Consider the following 18,938-nt stretch of genomic DNA (forward strand, 5'->3'; position numbering starts at 1 on the left):
TGAGACAAAAAAGAATGAATTGTACACTTCCGTTAAAAATGAGCCTAAAGTGGTTCTCTTTAGTTTTGAATATCACAAATTATTACTGCATTTATACTCACATGCAGGTTAACTTAACAAGTGCTTAAGTTTCTGTTGTTGCGCGTGTGTCCGTCTACCTTTACAAGAATATAATTAACATAAAGAATGAAAAGGGTGGGCTATAGCTATATTACCATTACTTAATTGGAAAAAAGTGCACTTTAAGCTTGTAGATAGTATATCGTTTATTTTACATTTTGGATAGTTCAAGATTTAGCTTCGTTTCGACTAATAAAAATGCAGTTTTATCACCAGACCCTAAACACAGTTGGGGTTGAGATATACATTAAAGTTAAAAATGCACAAAAACAAACTATTTTTTTTTTTACTATATATTATGAGTATATAGATGTGTAACTGGTCAATAAAGTTTTTGTGTGTGTGTGTCTGATTACACCACAAAAGATCATCCAGGAAATACGTTATTTCAGCATGGACACCGCTTTACTATAAGAGTGCCAGAATCAATTACCGGCTGTTGATGAGTGCTTTTCTCTCCTTGCTTTTCACAACCACAAATAGAAAACTTTGCAGCAGATATTGTGAATAAATCAGTGAATGTGTATGGAGTGCTCTTCCTGACATGCATTACCATGAACACAAAGGAAGACTTGCGTGTGGAGTTGAAGACGCAATCACATATATTAGTGGCATAAAAAAGGCAAGGCAGAGAATTAGTTTGTGATATTTAGTTTACAACTGTATAGTGACAATTAGTTTAAAGTAAGCTTTTGTGATCAATGTTTTCGGACAAACAAAAACCCTAAACATATCAGTAGTATGAACAACTACAGTAAAAGTTCAGCAAAAAACAAACAACCAAAGAGAACCATAACAGCCACACACAAAAAATGTAAAAAAAAAAAAAAACAAACAAACAAAAAAACAAAACAAAAAACTTGTCCAAAAAATGGGAGATGAACGGCTAGAGAGCAGAGACCAATGAAGCAATCAGTTCAGTAAAGATTTAAGATTCTCCACAGCTTGGACCCAAAGTTTAACTACACCTTCTTTAGCTCCACAGATTTAGGCCATGGAGAGTTTAAGATAAGCACATCCATGAAAGTGAGCAGCCATTGCTGCCAAATGAGCATTTGAAGTTTCCCCCTTTTGGCAATCAACTTCTTAGCAGCTCTGAAACCAGCTAAAAACACTTGTCTCTGAGCCTTATGCAATGTAAGCTGATCTAAATAATTTAAAATTGAAATGTATGGGGAAAGTGGACCAGAAGTATGTAATAAACACAGATTTTCATAAGCCATCATTTACAGCAAGCTAAGCGGCACTGACTAATGTCTAGTTTTAGAGCTGTGAGCAATGCACCCACATGGAGATTAAAAGCCTGGTGCATACTTTATATGAAGCTGCTATAGAAATAATGGAAACTTGTGGGAAAAGTTCAAATAAAGGAGTTTTTTATATTCCAACCTAAAAGTTTGAAATGTGTAAGATGTGTGAGATGTGTGAATTCTTTGGCAAAAAAAGAAATGACCTAAAATGCCTTAAATAAAAATTGGTTGCATCAACAAACCTGTATGGAAGTTTAAATGTTATTTCATATAAATTGTAATAAGTTAAACTAAACATGCATATAGCCAATATAGACTCACCAGTAACCTAACATCCAAATCTGTGGAAGGAAAACCAGAGAGAAGGGAGGGAGCATGAAGGGAAACAGGAAGAACATGCAAACTAAACACGGAAAGTCCTCAACTGACCAGACCATTTAAAACCAGAACCAGCAGTACTGAGCACTTCACCACCATCATGGTGCCTCCATCAGGTATAAGCATTATTAGCATTAGTAATATGTTGGGGAAAGCATTCATGAAACCACAAATGAATGTTCCCATACCTTAAAGCACATTTTTTTTGTGTGTTTTTCTAACGTTTCGTTTAGTTTTTGCTATTGCGATATCCAACCTCTACAGTCTTATTAGACCCTCATCAGTCTGTTTTCTTTTAACTAAGATCTGCTCATTATTTTGGTTAATTCCACTTACAGGAATGCAACAAGGATGCAATTTAAACTTATTTTGCATGGAGTGTTTGCTGCATTACAATATGTTTAATCAACAGCAACACATCTTAAAAATGAAGTGTCTGCAGTGGATGGAAGTTGGTAATTAAAAATTTCACACTGAAATTAATATGTCCTTGGACATTAGAAAAGTAATCACACTGGGTACAGTTCAAGTGGCTGTGCTGATAAACAAAAGTTTAGGCATTGAAAAGTGTAATGGGATCATGTTGAAACACTGCAGCTTAACATGTTATATTAACATGCTCTTCATTATGTTGAGACACAAAACTGAGAACACTGGATTTTCCTTATTTCAGTGATTTATTAGAGATGTGAAGCTAGCACACTGATGGTTTTCCTCTACTACACCTCCTCACCTGCTTGAAATTCACTCACTGCGTTTTCATTAAACCTTACAGCTTAAGTTGACCCCCCTTTTTTAAAATTTGCATATGTACTTGCATGCTCGCTGCATCATGTTTATGTTTTGTCCTCACTCCCCTTTACCCCCCCCCCTTCAAAATTTATCTTCAGCCTTACCTTATTTCTATGTTAAAATTGCTATCCCCAAAATTGCTGCCAGGGCATCAAAAAGAGGGGAAGAACAAATAGCAAAGAAAGCAGAATATGAAGAACCCAATAACCCAGTTCACTGAGTAGATGTAGATGATGACCATGTCCATGTCAAATCGCCAGCCACGAGTGTCATCCTCGAAATCCATGGTGTCCAGAGGGTAGCCTTCTCCGTGAGGGAACTGCCGTCTAGCAATAGGACTCGACTGCCTCTGGAAGCCTGGTTCAAATGAGAAAGAAGTCATTTTGTGTAGTTAAAAAAGCAACAATTTCCTCTGGGGTAATTAACACACATAACCTCAGTGTTTTGATAAATGTTAGACAACAGATTTTAATACAAGTAGAGCTGCTATTGAAGACATTTACAAATTCTTCAATTGCAAATGAATGAAATGCACAGGATTATTTTTAGTCTTCTGTGAGGCCTTGAGGTACAATTACGATAAATAGGTAGCACAGCATACACGCGTCATATTGTCAAAAGTCACAAACAACAGCGCTCTTTAAGTGCAGCTTCATAAAATACTAGCTATGCTTTATCTTTATATACTTTTGCTGTTGTTGCAGATGACGTTGCTTAAATATGACCCCACTTTAGAGGGAATTAAAAACTTGCCTCCAAAGATGCGGAAGAGTTTTCTGCAGCTTGGGAGAGGCCACTTTGCACAGCTTGCTTTCTGAAAGTTCTGTTTCCGGGAAAGGTATTCCTTTGGAAAGAATGTTCTTGCTGTTTGGTTTAGCTCTATATAAATACATATTTTAAAAAAGACACAAAGTTAATGCAATGAAAAAAAAACCCGACCATTTTAATCACTTATTCATAGCTTGGCTAGATATGTTTGATTTACTCAACACATTCAGTAACAGCACATGTGGCGTCACTTGCTTCTCTGATTATCTCCTTGTTCTGTGACCTTGGCTCTGGTAATCAACACGACAGTCTAATCTTGTCATCTAATCATTAACAAGAGCCCTCAGTGTTTCTACAGTCCTCCTCACCATCTAATCCATGCTACTATATACATCTAGAAATAGGCTGGGATGAATAATGAAAGTTTTTCAGTGATTCATAAATTTGACCAAAATCAAACCAAAATTGTATCTAATAAATTATCCCAAGGTGACAAAATACATTTGTTAGCACACACCACAGAAATATACACCATACATGTATTATTACAGTAATAACTACTATTATACTGCTTAACATTGTGGTGAAAAGGTTTCCCTACAGCTTTAGGGTTCCACTTTTTACTGGTTTAAAGAAACCCTAAAACATCTGCTCCTATTATTACAGTTCATTTCCACCAATGGGGAATACTACTTCATATTTCCATTAGAAAGCACCAAATCAAAGTACTCAGACTGTGTTTGATTTTGTCTTCTCAGTCTAAGTGACTCATCTGGTCAAAGCTGAACTTAGGTCTACTCTGCTCCCTGTGGGACATCTGCAGCTGGGCCCTCTGAACAATCTGCAGCTTAGATGTTGTGTAGCAGCCATCATAGGAATAAAAATGTAGCTGAAATCGTTTGTCTTTAATGTCAGATTTTTACATGAAGTTGTTTGTTTTGTTTTTTTTAACCTTTCTCGCTTTATTCAGTCTTTAGTGCTGAGGAAGTTTGATTAAGTCATTATGCAGTAAGTGGTCCTTGCTCATCATCTCACCTTTTTGGAAGAAAACATGTGTGATGATTGTTCTGCACAGGGGGCAGGGGGTATTAGTGGGGCTGTTCTTAGCCAGGGTCCTAAGACAGGGCTCACAGAAGATGTGATTGCATGGATGGCACATGTAAGGACTGAAGTACACATCCAAGCAGACAGCGCAGATGTAGCCCTCTCTGTCCCCGGTAGTCAGTGCCTCATCGTCCTCACTGCTGCTGCTGGATGGGTTTCCTGTTGAACTCTGGAAAAAAAAACAGAAGTAGAAAAGAACATTTTAATTGTTAAAAATACCTTTTCTTGTGTGACCACAAACCTGCTTATGTTTGCATCCGTGCATATTTAAAGCTCCAATATTATAATGATAAAACCCATTTTTGCACAGTTTTGGCTAGATGGACTAACCTCTCTCAAGATATTAGTATCTTGCCTAGCAATCCAGAGATTTGACCCTTCACGTATGAGATGTTAAGTATAAATTATCACTACAAGATGCTACCAGTTAGCACTAAATATAAGTGAAAATGTCCTCTTTCACAGTTCTCTTCTATTTGAATTTCTTTTCTCTTTTGACGAATGTAACCCTCTTTGACACCCATCCAAACAGCATAATAATATGTGTGAGGACATGAGGGTGTCAGGTGTGAGTTCAGTCAAGTGAAATGTCTGCCTACCTACATTTTCACACATCTTACTGTAAAGCATAAACATTGTTTGTTAGAGAGAGCAGTCTGACCCATTATAGGCATTAGTTCAAACTCCTATTACTTCATGGAAAACCAATAGAGGTGCATCTTAGAATGTGTCACTTTATATCTGTTGCAGTTTGTCAGTTAAGCCCTACTATGAGCCCTCTTAACCTCTATTGGATAAAAACAGAAGGTGGGTCTTGGATCTAGTTAGTATTCTCTTTCATCATGCAGAGCATCTGCTACACTCTTTCCTTACTTCTTCTCTTCTCCTCAAAAGTTAATTTACCCTCATCACTAACTTTTTATGGTTCCAAATTCCAGCTATAACTCCATGATGTAACAAAAGCTCTTTTTTTAAAATAGTAGCTAGGCCTCTCCAAGTCACCCACCGCCTCCTCAAACACGTGTTGTGTTGGCAGACCCCTGAGAATTGAAGCTTCACTGTTTAAAAAGAATCCTGGGGGTGTTTCCAAAGTAATTACTATTTTCTCACCCTAGGGGAGCTCCAGGGACTTCCCAGTCACATCAGCCCATCCTCCCAAGGTGTGTCATTAAAGAGAGGAGAGAACACAGAGCACAGGGTGTCTAAGTAAGCATAGATGCTGAGGCTCTCCTGGCAACATGTATGGTGACATGCCAGTTTTGTCTAGGTTACAATCATATACTGGTATATAAATGAATAAGAGCGTGCTCTATGACATACAGAGCCAAAGTTTAGACTAAAAAAAACTGCTAATTTATAGATAAACCTATTACCGAGCGAAGCTCTATTTGATAGCGCTGCTGCACCACAAACAATTTGCATTTCCTTCACAAAATGTGTTTCTGCAGAACAGCAGCTAAAACCACATTTTAGCTTTTTTCCAGCAGCTGGAAACAAGCCAACACTAAATGTCTCTGCATTACTCAGGATGAAATCACATCCTGTGGTTTGTTTTTATACAACAGCATCTCCTCTAGCTTTGTCCTACGACACTTTTCTCAGAAACAAATTCAAACAAGCCAGCACAAACCAAGAAAGCAGCCACATGAATGCAGTAAGTTAAGACAGTTTAAAAAGGGGATTAAAAAAATGTAAAACATTCTGTATTGTACAAAATATTGTTAAAACACATTGTGAAAATCCAAAATCAAAACCAGGGTATCTGACCAGTGTGCCCAATAGCAGCGTGTGTTCTAGGTTTTTATATTCTCCCAATCGAGAATAAGTGCAAAATTTCTGAAATTCAATTTTCACAGAGCTGATAAATGATTGTAAATAAAGATTCAACATGATAAATGAGCAAGAAATGGGTACTGGGTAACAAAAGTATTTGTTTAAAAACATATTGAATATATGTTGGGTTTTCAATGTCTTTATCAGTCTAAGGAAAAATGCCTTTTTTCTGAAAGTTAGCTGAGAACATCAATATATAAGGGTGTGCTAGGTGTGGAGGAGGAGCAAGGTGATGATTGGCTTAGCTTAGGATAAATGGAAGCAGAAGGAAGAAGCTAGCTGGTTTCATCCGGTGTACACCAAAATGCACCCGCCTTCAAACCTATTTGAAAATCCGTTATTTATTTATTTTTTTATTATTAGGACATAATAAAAAAAATAAATCATTAGGCTTTTGCTAGAGTCTATCAGCTTCAGATGAACGACAACACATTATATGCTACAGTGTCGTTATCTATTTATCAAGCCTATACAGCAATGGAGACACAGCGTATGAAAAACCAAGCATACCCTATCATTCAGTAGTTTGCAGAACTATTCTTAGCAGCAGTAAGTTTAAATAATGGCTTTCTGTATGATTTTATCAGTCTCTCACATCATTGTGGGGGAAATCTGAGCCATTCTTTTTTACAGCGTTGCTACAGTTCACTCAGATTTGCAGGCATTTGTTCATGCACAGGTCCCACGACAGCATTTTATTTGGGAGTAGGTCTGGACTTTCTTCCTTTCTTTTTCAGCCATGCTAGTAGATTTGCTGGTGTGCTAAGGTCCTGTCGCATGACCCAGTTTATTTACACACCAAGTCCAATGAATAACAGATAGATATCTTAACTAAAAACAGCACAATCTGTAGGAGGACAAAGGATTAGGAAATCGATCATACGAAAGTGTCGAAGAAACTAATTTGACTTTCGGTAACAGAGCAGTCAGAGTAATTTCAGTCTGCCAACGTGACTGCAGCTCTGCAGCAGCCAATCAAAATGGAATCTGCTCTTTTGTCTGGTCGGTTTTGAAGGGCTCTCTGCCCAAGCCTCATCATGCAACTAATTCAGATGTAACCCCACTTTAAACCGCGCACACAATGGCTATTGAAATGAGCTGGTTGCTGATATAGCTTTCGAGAGCCAGAGTCTAGATGAAACAAACAGACACACACACACGTGTATGCTGTAATATAAAGTACCATGAGTAAAAACAGTGAAAAATAGATGCAGTGCAAAAAACCAAAACAAAACCCAACAACAACAAAAAAGAAACAGGCCTAATGTTTGTGCCCGTTGTTTTGTACCACATGATTATGTGCATGCAGCCTCTGTTTCTTTATTTATTTACTACATATACCTGCCATGTTGTGCTATAAATACTTCTTTAGTAAGAGTAAGTCCTGAGTATAAATCTCAGGACTTACTGAGTATAAATCTCAGGACTTACTGAGTATAAATCTCAGGACTTACTCAGTTAAAAACTGAAAAACATTTGTTAAATCAGTTAAACATCAGTTAAAAACATTTGTTATTTGGTGTGTCTTTAATCCTTAAAGTCCATAAAGACTACATATTAAAAAAATAAATTATCCTGAGTATTAATTACTGGATCTAGCAATTACTAAATCATTTAGTGATCTAATAACCGCCTCTGTGACTCATCTTGTGGTGATACTTAAACCTCTGTGATGTCAGTGTGCAGTGCCAGTCACCTGTCTGCTCTCTTGCTGTTGATTTTGTCTCCATTTCTCCCTTCTTCGCTGTCTCCTCCTCAGACTCTTAATCCTGTTCCTCTCCCTTTTACTCATCCTCCTCTCACAAGGAACACAAGGTTGTGCCACTGCTGAGGTCACGCTTTGACTCATCACCCTTACCACCCCGCTGCCTCCTTCATCACCATCTTCCACGTTCTCTTCATCACCCTCATCCTCGCCTTCCCCTCTTAGCTCATAGAAGGTCAAAGATCGTCCAGTTGCTGATCCTGGTCTCACCTCCACCCAGAATGGATCTGGCTCCCTGAATGAACTTAGTGAGTAGAGGTGCAAGTCTCCTGCAGCTGGTCTGGATAAAGGTCTCTGGGGTGACCGGGGTATGGACCTGGTATGAGTAGCAGGCCGACGGGACAGTGCGTTTGAACTGGAAGTGAAGGTCCAGTTGCAGCCAGTGCTCTGGAGTCGAGAGCAGGTGTGTCCTCTCTGCAAGTTGCTCGATCCTTCTCCAAGTTCCAAAATGTTGTTTAACTGATGATCAGAATTATTACTTGACAAACTTCCAGTGCTTTCTCTTCTCTGTCTATACTGTGCTTCATCTCCATGTGTTTCATCTCTTTCCGCCATTCTTCTTTCCATGCTTTTCCCTCTTTCTCTTCCTTCCAAATCTCCAGCAGTTATTGTCTCCTCACCCCTGTCTTGGTTTTGCTCTCTCCAGCTTCCTTTGTTGTCCTCACTGCAGGTCTTTTTGCGTGCTTTTCCACCTGACAGCGCAGGTCTCACCAGCACATTGCTTGACCTTCCCTCGCCTGCTGGATTTACACTCCTTTGCCTAGATCTCTCCACCTTTGGTGTGTGAGTCTCATTAGTACTGGTTTCCTCACCAGCATCCTCAGCTTCGCTACATCCGACTCTGTTCAAGACATTTACACTAGAAGCTCCCACATGGGAGCTCATCATGGCTCATTCAAAGCACCTCGCCCACCAGTGGAAGACATCTGAAGCAATTTCACACAGTTAGCCTGGTTTTTCCCCTGTCATCCTTTTCCTGCTCTTCTTTCCCACTTCTTCTGGATGTATAGATTGAAGCTCTTTTTAAGAGCTACAGGGAGTGTTCGAGTGCAGAGGTGGTGAGCAGTGGTGCTCTCTATCCTGTCCCTGTTAGCCCACTGGGGCATTCCACTCTGTTAACAAAGACAAAGTCCCCATAGTGAGCCCCACTGCAATAGGTGCACTGTTAACGGCCTTGCTATTGTCCTTCATGACCTATGAGCACCTGAGCACACCACTATGGAACCAGCAGACTCACAAAAATCAAGTGAAATAGCCAGAGCCACCTTTTTTCCCCTCATGCCTACAACCGTGGTGTCAGCTTTTTTCACTCACTGGTTGATAAGCACAGCACAGTGTGTGTGTGTGTGTGTGTGTGTGTGTGTGTGTGTGTGTGTGTGTGTGTGTGTGTGTGTGTGTGTGTGTGTGTGTGTGTGTGTGTGTGTGTGTGTGTTGCTGCTGCTTCCTTGTTAAAGCATTTCAGTGGTCTAGCAAATAAAATGTTGCTTTGTTCCTTTATTTTTTTTAAAAAGCAAAGAAGAGAATAAGAGATTATTTACTGCTGTTAACAGAATTTAGTTTTCCTGAATTAAAAAAAGATGTGCATGAAAAACATTCAATTAAATGCATTTTTATTTATATAGGCAAAAATCACAACAACAGTTGCCTGAAGGTGCTTTATATTGTAGGGTAAAGATGTGACAATAATACAGAGGAAACTCCAACAATCAAACAAAATCCCAACAATTTATCAGTTCTTGGTTACTAGAATTTAAGGATCCTGCTTTATAACTGAGGTTCTATTAAAAAGGTTATTATATGAAGTTATATATTAGTATTTATCAAATTAATCATCCTTTCCACCCTTTCCCATTGTGAAGGTGGCTCTTCACACCTCCCTCACCTGTTTTCTATTCCTTCATTCTCATTGTATTCTTGACATTTCCTCTCATCTTTTGCCAAGTTGTTTTGTCAGTTTGTTGCGTCAGTCTAGTGTCTGGTCTCTTTAATGTATTTATCCTTTCCTGGCAATCTGATCTTTTATCCATCACTTATAGAGCAGTTAAATGAAAGCACTAAATTTATCCTCATTTTTTTTCAGCACTTAGCTTTTATTACATGCTTTTATCATTTTTCCAGTGACTGTCATGTCTAATTGTTTCAAAGACAAATGACAAGAAAGGGTGATTTGTATCCCTTTAAAGGTGTCTGTCTTTGATAAAATTGTCATTTTAATAAGTACTTCTGTTACTTGGATTTTGGTTTCGCTGACATTCTGAGAAAATGGAGTGGCTCCCTCAATGCCAAGCAGTCAATCTGGAATTACATCAAGAGACAAATAAAAGTCAGATGTTATACAAAAGAACAGCGGCAAGCACTCAAAGATGCTTTGTGCAACCTACCTGCCAAGTACCTTGAAAAAGGAAGAGAACAAGTGCCATTTATGGCACAGTGACAACCCCAAATTCTAATTTGATTTACTTTTTTGTTCTTTCTGATTCACCACTCTTTGGTTGAAAGTGGCAATATGTTTTAAAACATCCTTGCATACCCTCCCCCTTCAAATTTAACACAAGGCTATATTTACCTGTGTCGTGTCAGCTGATTTCCACACACACTGGAAGTATTATACAGAAAGAGCATGAGACTTTCTAATTTAATCATCGCACTGGTATTTCGGGAGCTTCAGAGGGATGGGAAAAGAATACATCCACTTTGATTATAAACTCCAGTATAACCAACACAGCAGATTCTCGCAGTTAAAATCAAAGTTAAGTGTCTAAAAACTGAAACCATCCTACAAAAAGAATGAATAACAAGGTTTTTTTTAAAACAGAACTTTGGAGTTTTTGCAAATGTGTTGAGTATTATCCTTGGTGGTGGTGGTGGTGGTGGTGGGGGGGGGGGGGGGGGGGGGCGGCACTTGGAGGCACAGGCTAGTGTTGGATGAGTCTTATCCCAAATTAGCTTTAGTGATTTGAAAAAAAATGTATCTTACAATCATGTCACTTTAGAACAACTGTAACCCACTAGCTGGTCATAAACTAATTCAATGTAGCACCCACAACAGAAGCCAGGGCTGCCAAATTCTGGATTCTTGAGCCATATGCTGTGGCAAAAAAAAGTAGATCTTTGCACACAGTCTGATGAAAGCGAAAAAAGGTTGGAATACTGTCCAGATATTGCAGCTGTCAGCTATTATAGAAATGGTGATCAGTTTGTAGGAAAAAACGTATTTCAACAAATACAGAAAATATCAATTGCCCATTATGTGCTCTGTTTGTACACATTTTGTTGTCCATTTAAGCTTTGGTCATTTCTAGCTTTTGCAATTTTCACTTCATGGCCCTTTCCCCAAATTGACATTTTGCATCTAAATATCTTTTCTTTTTAAATGTTTTATTATCACCTGGCCTTAGGGCCTCTGTGTGGAATTCCAATGAGAACTTTTACGTTTTTTTTAATACGTTTTTTAGACTCACTTATCTTTCATACAATCACCTTATAACAGACACTCACCCACAGCCTCCATCCCTCCCCTTTGAGAAGTTCCTCACTAACTGCGTTTATTCAGACTCCACTCTGACTCATAGCTGACATTATTTGTTGGCTCGAATACACTTGAACACAAGGCAACGGCTACAGCTGTTTTCAAGGGAACCCCCTCCTTCCTGTAATGTACTCACACAACCTACCCTGAACTCATATGCGCTGATGGAGCAACGGCTACCATTTGGTGCAATATCATTCGCGTACAGCAGAGGGCAGCAGCATTCCTTTCAGGACTGCAGAGGAGCTGTTCCTGGTCCTGAAACTATTTTTCTCTCAGCGCTCTGGACATTTGAACTTTTCTCCCTTTCACATCAAAATTGCAAAGCTCCACTCGTAAACACGCTGTACGAATTTCTCGGTTCTAGTTCAGAACTGTTTTAAAATATTTTTTAAAGATCCGTTTCAAACGAAGTTGCTTTACACAAAAACTTCATGGGAACCGACGATAGATACTCTTTTTTAAAATGTATCCGTCTTAGGTAGCCCAACGACAAATTTGCTTCATTTGATAGTTAATTTTCTGATATCTCGTTATATTAAAAAAAAGAAAGGAAAAATTCCTGGTTACTAGTTCTGGCTGATACCAACCCTTTCCGATGAAGGCTAAAACTAAACTTTAAAAAATGAATAAATAAACAAAATACTTTTTTCAGTGAGTCCAAAGAGTAAAATAAAGGAGATACAAAAAGGACAGTAGCTCTCTGCACCCTCGGTGGCGGTCTGTGATGAAAAACTGAGCAACAAGAAGAGTAAAGGCACAAACCTCCAGGACGACCTCCTCCCGGTCTGACGTACCTAAAGCTGTTGGTATAAATGAATTCACGGCGTCACCAAGCTCAGATGATTCGCAGTACCAGTGTGCGCACCCGGCTGTCAACACTCATGGGCTACAACATACACAGCCCCCTCACACGCACTCACAAGCACGTCTGCGTCATGCGTCCTGAGAGCGACAGCACGAGCCCGGTAACTCCGATGGACCCGGTAAAACGCACAGCGGCAGCAGCAGTCTGAGGGGGCTGACTGACTCCTGCTTATTCTTCCACTACTCCCCACTACTTTGGGAAAAGTTTCGCTCTGAGTGTGGTTGCATTATGGATTTTATAACCACAAGCAACAACGACAGCAACGCGACCAGTGTTTACCCCAGTGGGGGGGACGTGGTTGTCGACTGGAACGGGGGTGAAAATGGCACGGGGTCCGGGTCTCTTCCAGATCTGGTGCTAAGTTACCAGATTATTACCTCAATGCTCCTGGGGGCCCTCATCCTCTGCTCCATATTTGGCAATGCGTGCGTCGTGGCAGCCATCGCCCTGGAGAGATCTCTCCAGAATGTGGCCAACTATCTGATCGGATCCCTGGCCGTGACAGACCTCATGGTTTCTGTGCTGGTCCTGCCAATGGCGGCCCTGTATCAGGTTTTAAACAAGTGGACTCTGGGGCAGGAGATCTGTGATTTATTCATCTCTCTGGATGTACTGTGTTGTACATCATCCATCCTGCATCTGTGCGCAATTGCTTTGGACAGGTACTGGGCCATAACGGACCCTATTGACTATGTAAATAAACGGACACCAAGGAGAGCTGCGTTCTTGATTAGCGTCACTTGGCTAATTGGTTTCTCCATTTCTATTCCGCCTATGTTAGGCTGGAGAAGCGCCGAAGACAGGGCAAACCCCGACGCCTGCATGATCAGCCAGGACCCGGGCTACACCATCTATTCTACGTTTGGAGCTTTTTACATCCCTCTTATCCTCATGTTAGTTCTATACGGACGAATATTCAGAGCTGCTCGGTTTCGGATTCGAAAGACAGTGAAGAAAGCAGAGAAAGCAAAAGTGTCAGAAAAGTGCTTGAGTGTGTCTCCGGCCATCTTTCACAAGAAAACCAACGGAGAGGCCGTCGGCAAAGGCTGGAAGCGCGGGGATGAGTCTAAATCCAGCTCTCCGTGCGTAAATGGCGCGGTGAAGCATGGAGACGAGGGCGAATCATTGGAGATCATAGAAGTTATCAGCAACTCAAAGACGCACTTGCCTCTGCCCAACACTCCTCAGTCCTCCTCGCACGGCTATGAAAACATGAATGAAAAGAACTCGGGGGCGAAGAGAAAGATCGCGCTGGCCAGGGAACGTAAAACGGTGAAAACACTCGGCATCATTATGGGAACTTTCATCTTCTGCTGGCTGCCCTTTTTCATCGTTGCACTGGTACTGCCTTTCTGTGCAGAGAGCTGCTACATGCCCGAGTGGCTGGGCGCAGTCATAAACTGGCTGGGCTATTCAAACTCTCTCCTCAACCCCATCATATATGCCTACTTCAACAAAGACTTCCAAAACGCTTTCAAGAAGATTATAAAATGCAAATTCCACAGACCATAACCAGAGTAAAAAAGAAAAAGAAAAGAAAAACGTTTACGTTTATTTAAATGCGGATACGTTAATCAGAGAGAGGGGATGTTCAGTGACTGTATAGAAACAGCAAAAAGACAAAAAAAAAAAACAACAACAACAACAATACACAGACTTTCATTCAGGGACAGTCCCTTTTAGTCGTGTCTTAAGGATGGTGTAAAAATAATCCACCGGTGAAACAAGTCAATATAGAAACTTTCGCTGTTAATGTACAAGCCCATGTTTATTCAGTGTTGTAGCTACAGTATATAGCTTATATGCGACGGCAGCCATCGTTGTATTGCCATGCAAGACGTGTCCTGTGCTGTTTCCATGCATTTTATCATGAGGCACGCGGGGTTTCCGTCCCATGTCATGAGCTGTGTAGCACTGAAACAATAAAAGCAATCAAAGTTTGTCACGAAGAAATATGAGTGAATGTTTGTTTAGAAGCAAAAACGAGAAAAGAAGAGAGCAGAGGCCCATTATGAAAAATCACACTTTCACTTATAGGACATGCCTCATCATATATCTTCATATAGATAATAAGGAATGAGTGATTTTCCTATGTTCTTGAGCACACAATACAGTGGGCAACTTATCAGTTTGCTTTGACAGGCCAACACACTGATGATGATGAGTGATGATCAGGTTATCAGTGCATGGTGTATTTAAGGTCTTAGAACAAATGGGTATCAAATGAAGCCCAGTGTCTAGCCATCAAATCCACCTCAGAGTTGAAAGCAAAAGAAGATGGGCATTTTTCTTCTAAAATGAGAACTGGTATTGCATTTATGATACGATGCATTCTCAATCTCCTTGTGGCTCTTCTCATTTTGGCCTCCTCTCTTCTCTATTTCTGTCCCTTGAGTGTTAGAGAAAGACAGAAAAAACAACAGACTGACAGTGAAAGTAAAATTACTCAGAGAAAAACCAAGAGAGGGAGTCTAACTCGTTTCTCTTGTATAGGATTGTTGTGCAGTTCTCCATCAAGGCTTATTGAGAACTACATAGACAGCTTGTTACATCATCAACCTCAAGAAAATCTGTGCTAAATTTAGTCCACACACACGCACACACACGTACACACACACACACACACATACACATGTGTGCACACTCATAATAGCACATAGTTTAGAGGGTTACTCAGAAAAATAGGCCACATAATAAGAAGAGTTGCAGGAAACCTCCTCACTGTATAACTGCTATCATCTATCAAGCAAATCCAAGACACAAATCCACTTACAGTAGATAGAGAGATAAATGCTGTCAGGCATTAAAAGAGGAAGGAGGAAAACAACTTTCAGGAAGAAGCCCCAATCAGGCCCGCTTCCTTCACAAGATGGGTGGCTATCTGAAGCATTGCCATGGCAACACATCAAGCCCAAGGCTGGTCAGATATGAAGGCAGGCTGGCTAGGGACAGATAGGAATGTGAAACATAGTAGCATGACAGTTTACAGGTGACACCTGTGGCATGCCAAGTTAGCTGATACTCTGCTGGGTGATCATATGTGAGATAAAATTACAGTATATCTAATTTTTATCACTGCAAGGAGCCTTTTCACCAAGGATTGCTTTTTAAGTTGAGATTTCCACTTTAAAATATCTTGAATAATTCCAGTGAAAATTATAACTTTCTTTCCTCTACCTTCTCTTACATTCTTCTCACAAACTTGCCTCTCTTTGAGACTATGTTAGTGATTCAAAAATGTTTTGTTAATGTTTTAATACCAATGCAAAGAATGCTGGTGTATCAACAGCTAATGAATGAAATATAATCCATTAAAACAGCTGCAGTCCCACTTGAGGATCACATGCATGGAAAGAAACAGTACATTGTTTTGTAAACCCCTTTTTACACACGTAAAAGTACTAAAGGTCTAATGTATGGGCCAATTGTTGAATTTAATTTAAGGCTTGCAATTCCATCTCACGACCTTCATTAATTAATGTACATTGCAGTGGTACTACTATGGCACTAGTACAAGAAAGAAGTAGTCAAATAAATGAAGACTCTATCAAAAAATAATGATTATAAGCAATTAATAAATATATTTTCTAGATATAATAAATATCTTGCAAAGAATTAATAAAAACAAAACAAAAAATGCACTTTATTTTTCATTTTATTTGAGGAATGTTTTATATGAGGAAGCGCATATCACTAAATACCGCACACCTACTGCTGCACTGTAAAGTAGCAGTTACCAGGCTTGTTTATGAGTAAGAGAAAACACACTCATAGTGTGGTGAATGCTGCTTTTGCTTGTATGTGTAAAATCTGGTGGTTTTTAAAAGGGAACTGACAACACAGGCCAATAAAATTTATTTCACATAAGTGATCAAGTATTAATTCAAAATTGTGAAACAGAAATGTATTCTCAGTCTCTTGCCTGTCTCTGTGATGCATTGATTATTGTTCTGATAACTGATATTATGTCATCATAAATGATGATGGATGATGAAGGCTTGTATGTCAAAAACCCAGGGGAGGGGTTTGTTTTAGGTTAAAGATGAGAATAAAGCCATTTAAAATATTATTAGAAAAGAGAGTTCCTTGGATTTCTTTGATGATTTCATTTCCAAAGAGCACCTGAAACAATAAACTAATAGGACAGGAGGATGTCATACAACCCCTCTGTCTCTCCATGCCTGGGTTTCTCCATCTGATCACTTTGCTCTGTGGCCGGTTAGAGTAACATGAATGCACTTAAAATGCTTTTGGGAAAATTAATCCTCTACCTATGACCTCTAGGCTCATAACAGGCTCAGAGAAACACATACAGATTGTGGTGTGAGCCAATGAGCAGAAATGAGTATATTTCACAACTATGAGTCACACTGTGTGTAAGACTATTACAGTAGAATCATTACATTTTGCTCCTGCTGTATGGGATTACGAAGTAGATGACCTTCTTTGAACTATGCCGTAATATCAAAGGGATCGGTTGTGGAAGTGCATTAATCCCAATCACTCTGGGAATCTTGAACGTAATATAGGCATGTGGGTGCACTGTGATGATGCAGGAGCTTTCTTTCAACCCAGCAGGAGAGGAGAGGAGGATGCTTATATAAATTAAAATGCTAGCCTATCAGTAACAGGGGGATTAGCCTTTACTGCTTTAGCTGCCCTCAAGACTAAAACTGTGAAATTTAGCTGATTCTGCCTTTATTTTGTAGTTTGATGCTGGTTCTATAGAAGCATTTCAGTATACTGTAGGTTAGAGAGTAGCCAAAATCAGTTGTTTCAGCTCTTCTTAAACACAGAGAAGTACTATGACCCATGTCCTCTAACAGCACATGCTATATCCAACATTTATAGAGTTTATATGGAGCGTTAAGCGAAAAAAAAAAAAAAAAGGAAAGATAGATAGATAGATCAAGACAGGTAGATCAAACATCTGGCACTTAAAATTAAAATTGAACATATATTTATTTAAATAAGTTCTTTGAAGGTGCTACAGTAATTTGGAAAGTGCATAAACTGTAAACAAAGAAGTAGACCTGCTGTTAATTATTAATTACTACCTCTTTTTTCTTCTTTTTTTCCTGATATTTAAGTTGTTTATTTTGAGGTAAGGCTGTGCGATATGACCAAAATCTCATATCCCGATATAAGAATTCTATCGTCTGATAACAATATAAATCACAAAAATTTAACATTTTCTGTAAATTCTGTGAATCTCGGGCTTCTCGACTTGCGTGAAGTGTTTCCAGCTGCGTGTCCTTTACCCGGAGTCGAGTGTTTTAACTGATGCATGAAACTATACATTTTTAGACATAAGTTGTAACAGCTGCCGTTTTATTTGTATTTATTACACGGCGTGCTGCGGGTTGCCTGTTCTAACTTTTGAGTCTAATGTTTATTTTTTAGCACCTGGCGGCTCTTTTTTACTTCTCATCCGTAAATAATCTGCTCTTTCACGTGATTCAGTTTATTTTGAAAAGTCTCAACAGGATCTTGAGCTTTATTGTGAAAGGTTTATGTGGAACATAAACAAGCGGACACGCGATACTGTTACCGTCCCTGTTGTTAACCACAAGGCATAAAAACAGGCGCTTGTCTGTCTGTAGTGTGGTTATATAAAATATAAGAGAAAGAGAGAACTTTAAGAAATTAATATAGCCACTACAGTGACAATCAAAACGGTGAAAAAATAAATTTTCGTAAACAGTTTATTTTGCGACACCACAAAACAAATGATAGCGTAAAATGCAATGATAGATGTTTTTATATCATCATCCGATATATATTGTCATATCGAACAGCCCTATTTTGAGGTAAAGCAGCAAAAACACTGGACATTTAAAAGGCTAAACCAGAGATTAGGTCATGAGAAAAGAGGTGATCACATGACTGAAAACAGCAGTCCCTTTCAATCACCCAGTGGGAAAGTCTAAGCCTGGACTGTGTACTGAGAAAAGGAACATTTTAAACACACAATTTGCACTAATAAATATGGGCTATTATCTAAGATCAGTTTATTAGCTTGTGAGGGATTTCAAAATGGAAAACGCAAAATAAACCAACTTGTTTAGGCTGCATTCGAAGGAAACCCAGCTTCTTCAGATGGCAAGTGAATGACATGAAGTAAGCGGAAATAATTTTACCACTTCAGGTAAAGACAGCAGTTTGGTGTTTGATCTGTTTATGATCATTCTTTCAATAAATTCATAAAGTACATGAACATCATTTGATGTATAAACACACATGAAGGTCAGTGTTATTATATAAAGCCAATCAAGCCGTCAGAGCATTCTCCTTCTGATTGACCTCATTAACATGAGGATAACACCTCTCCTTCCTGGAAGGAGGCAGAAACACCTCTGGAGTTGAGTCAGGAAGGGCATCCGGTGTAAAAAAAAAAATCTGCCAAATCAAACATGTAGAGCTACCCACTGTGGTAACCTCTAGTGAACGAGGGACAAGCTCAAAGTGGCATTATATTAGAGTATAACACAAGGTGGAAAAATGTATAGGCTGTACTGCATGCTAGTTCTG

The 18,938-nt window shown here is 39.3% G+C and overlaps 2 protein-coding genes across 2 annotated transcripts; one reads left to right on the plus strand and one right to left on the minus strand.

The window, feature by feature from the left end:
• Positions 1-228: 228 nt before the first annotated feature.
• Positions 229-10,873, minus strand: rnf180a (ring finger protein 180a). The gene is made up of 4 exons (XM_085180504.1): positions 7,942-10,873; positions 4,344-4,581; positions 3,294-3,419; positions 229-2,897 (listed from the first exon to the last, which is right to left on the minus strand). The coding sequence occupies exons 1-4, from the start codon at positions 8,896-8,898 to the stop codon at positions 2,692-2,694; spliced, it is 1,527 nt and encodes a 508-aa protein (XP_085036630.1). The 5' UTR covers positions 8,899-10,873; the 3' UTR covers positions 229-2,691.
• A 1,145-nt stretch (positions 10,874-12,018) lies between these two features.
• Positions 12,019-17,957, plus strand: htr1aa (5-hydroxytryptamine (serotonin) receptor 1A a). The gene has a single exon (XM_085180505.1). The coding sequence runs from the start codon at positions 12,636-12,638 to the stop codon at positions 13,917-13,919; it is 1,284 nt and encodes a 427-aa protein (XP_085036631.1). The 5' UTR covers positions 12,019-12,635; the 3' UTR covers positions 13,920-17,957.
• The last annotated feature ends 981 nt before the right edge of the window (positions 17,958-18,938 follow it).

Source organism: Neolamprologus multifasciatus, chromosome 12, assembly GCF_963576455.1.
Source record: "Neolamprologus multifasciatus chromosome 12, fNeoMul1.2, whole genome shotgun sequence".
Lineage (NCBI taxonomy): Eukaryota > Metazoa > Chordata > Actinopteri > Cichliformes > Cichlidae > Neolamprologus > Neolamprologus multifasciatus.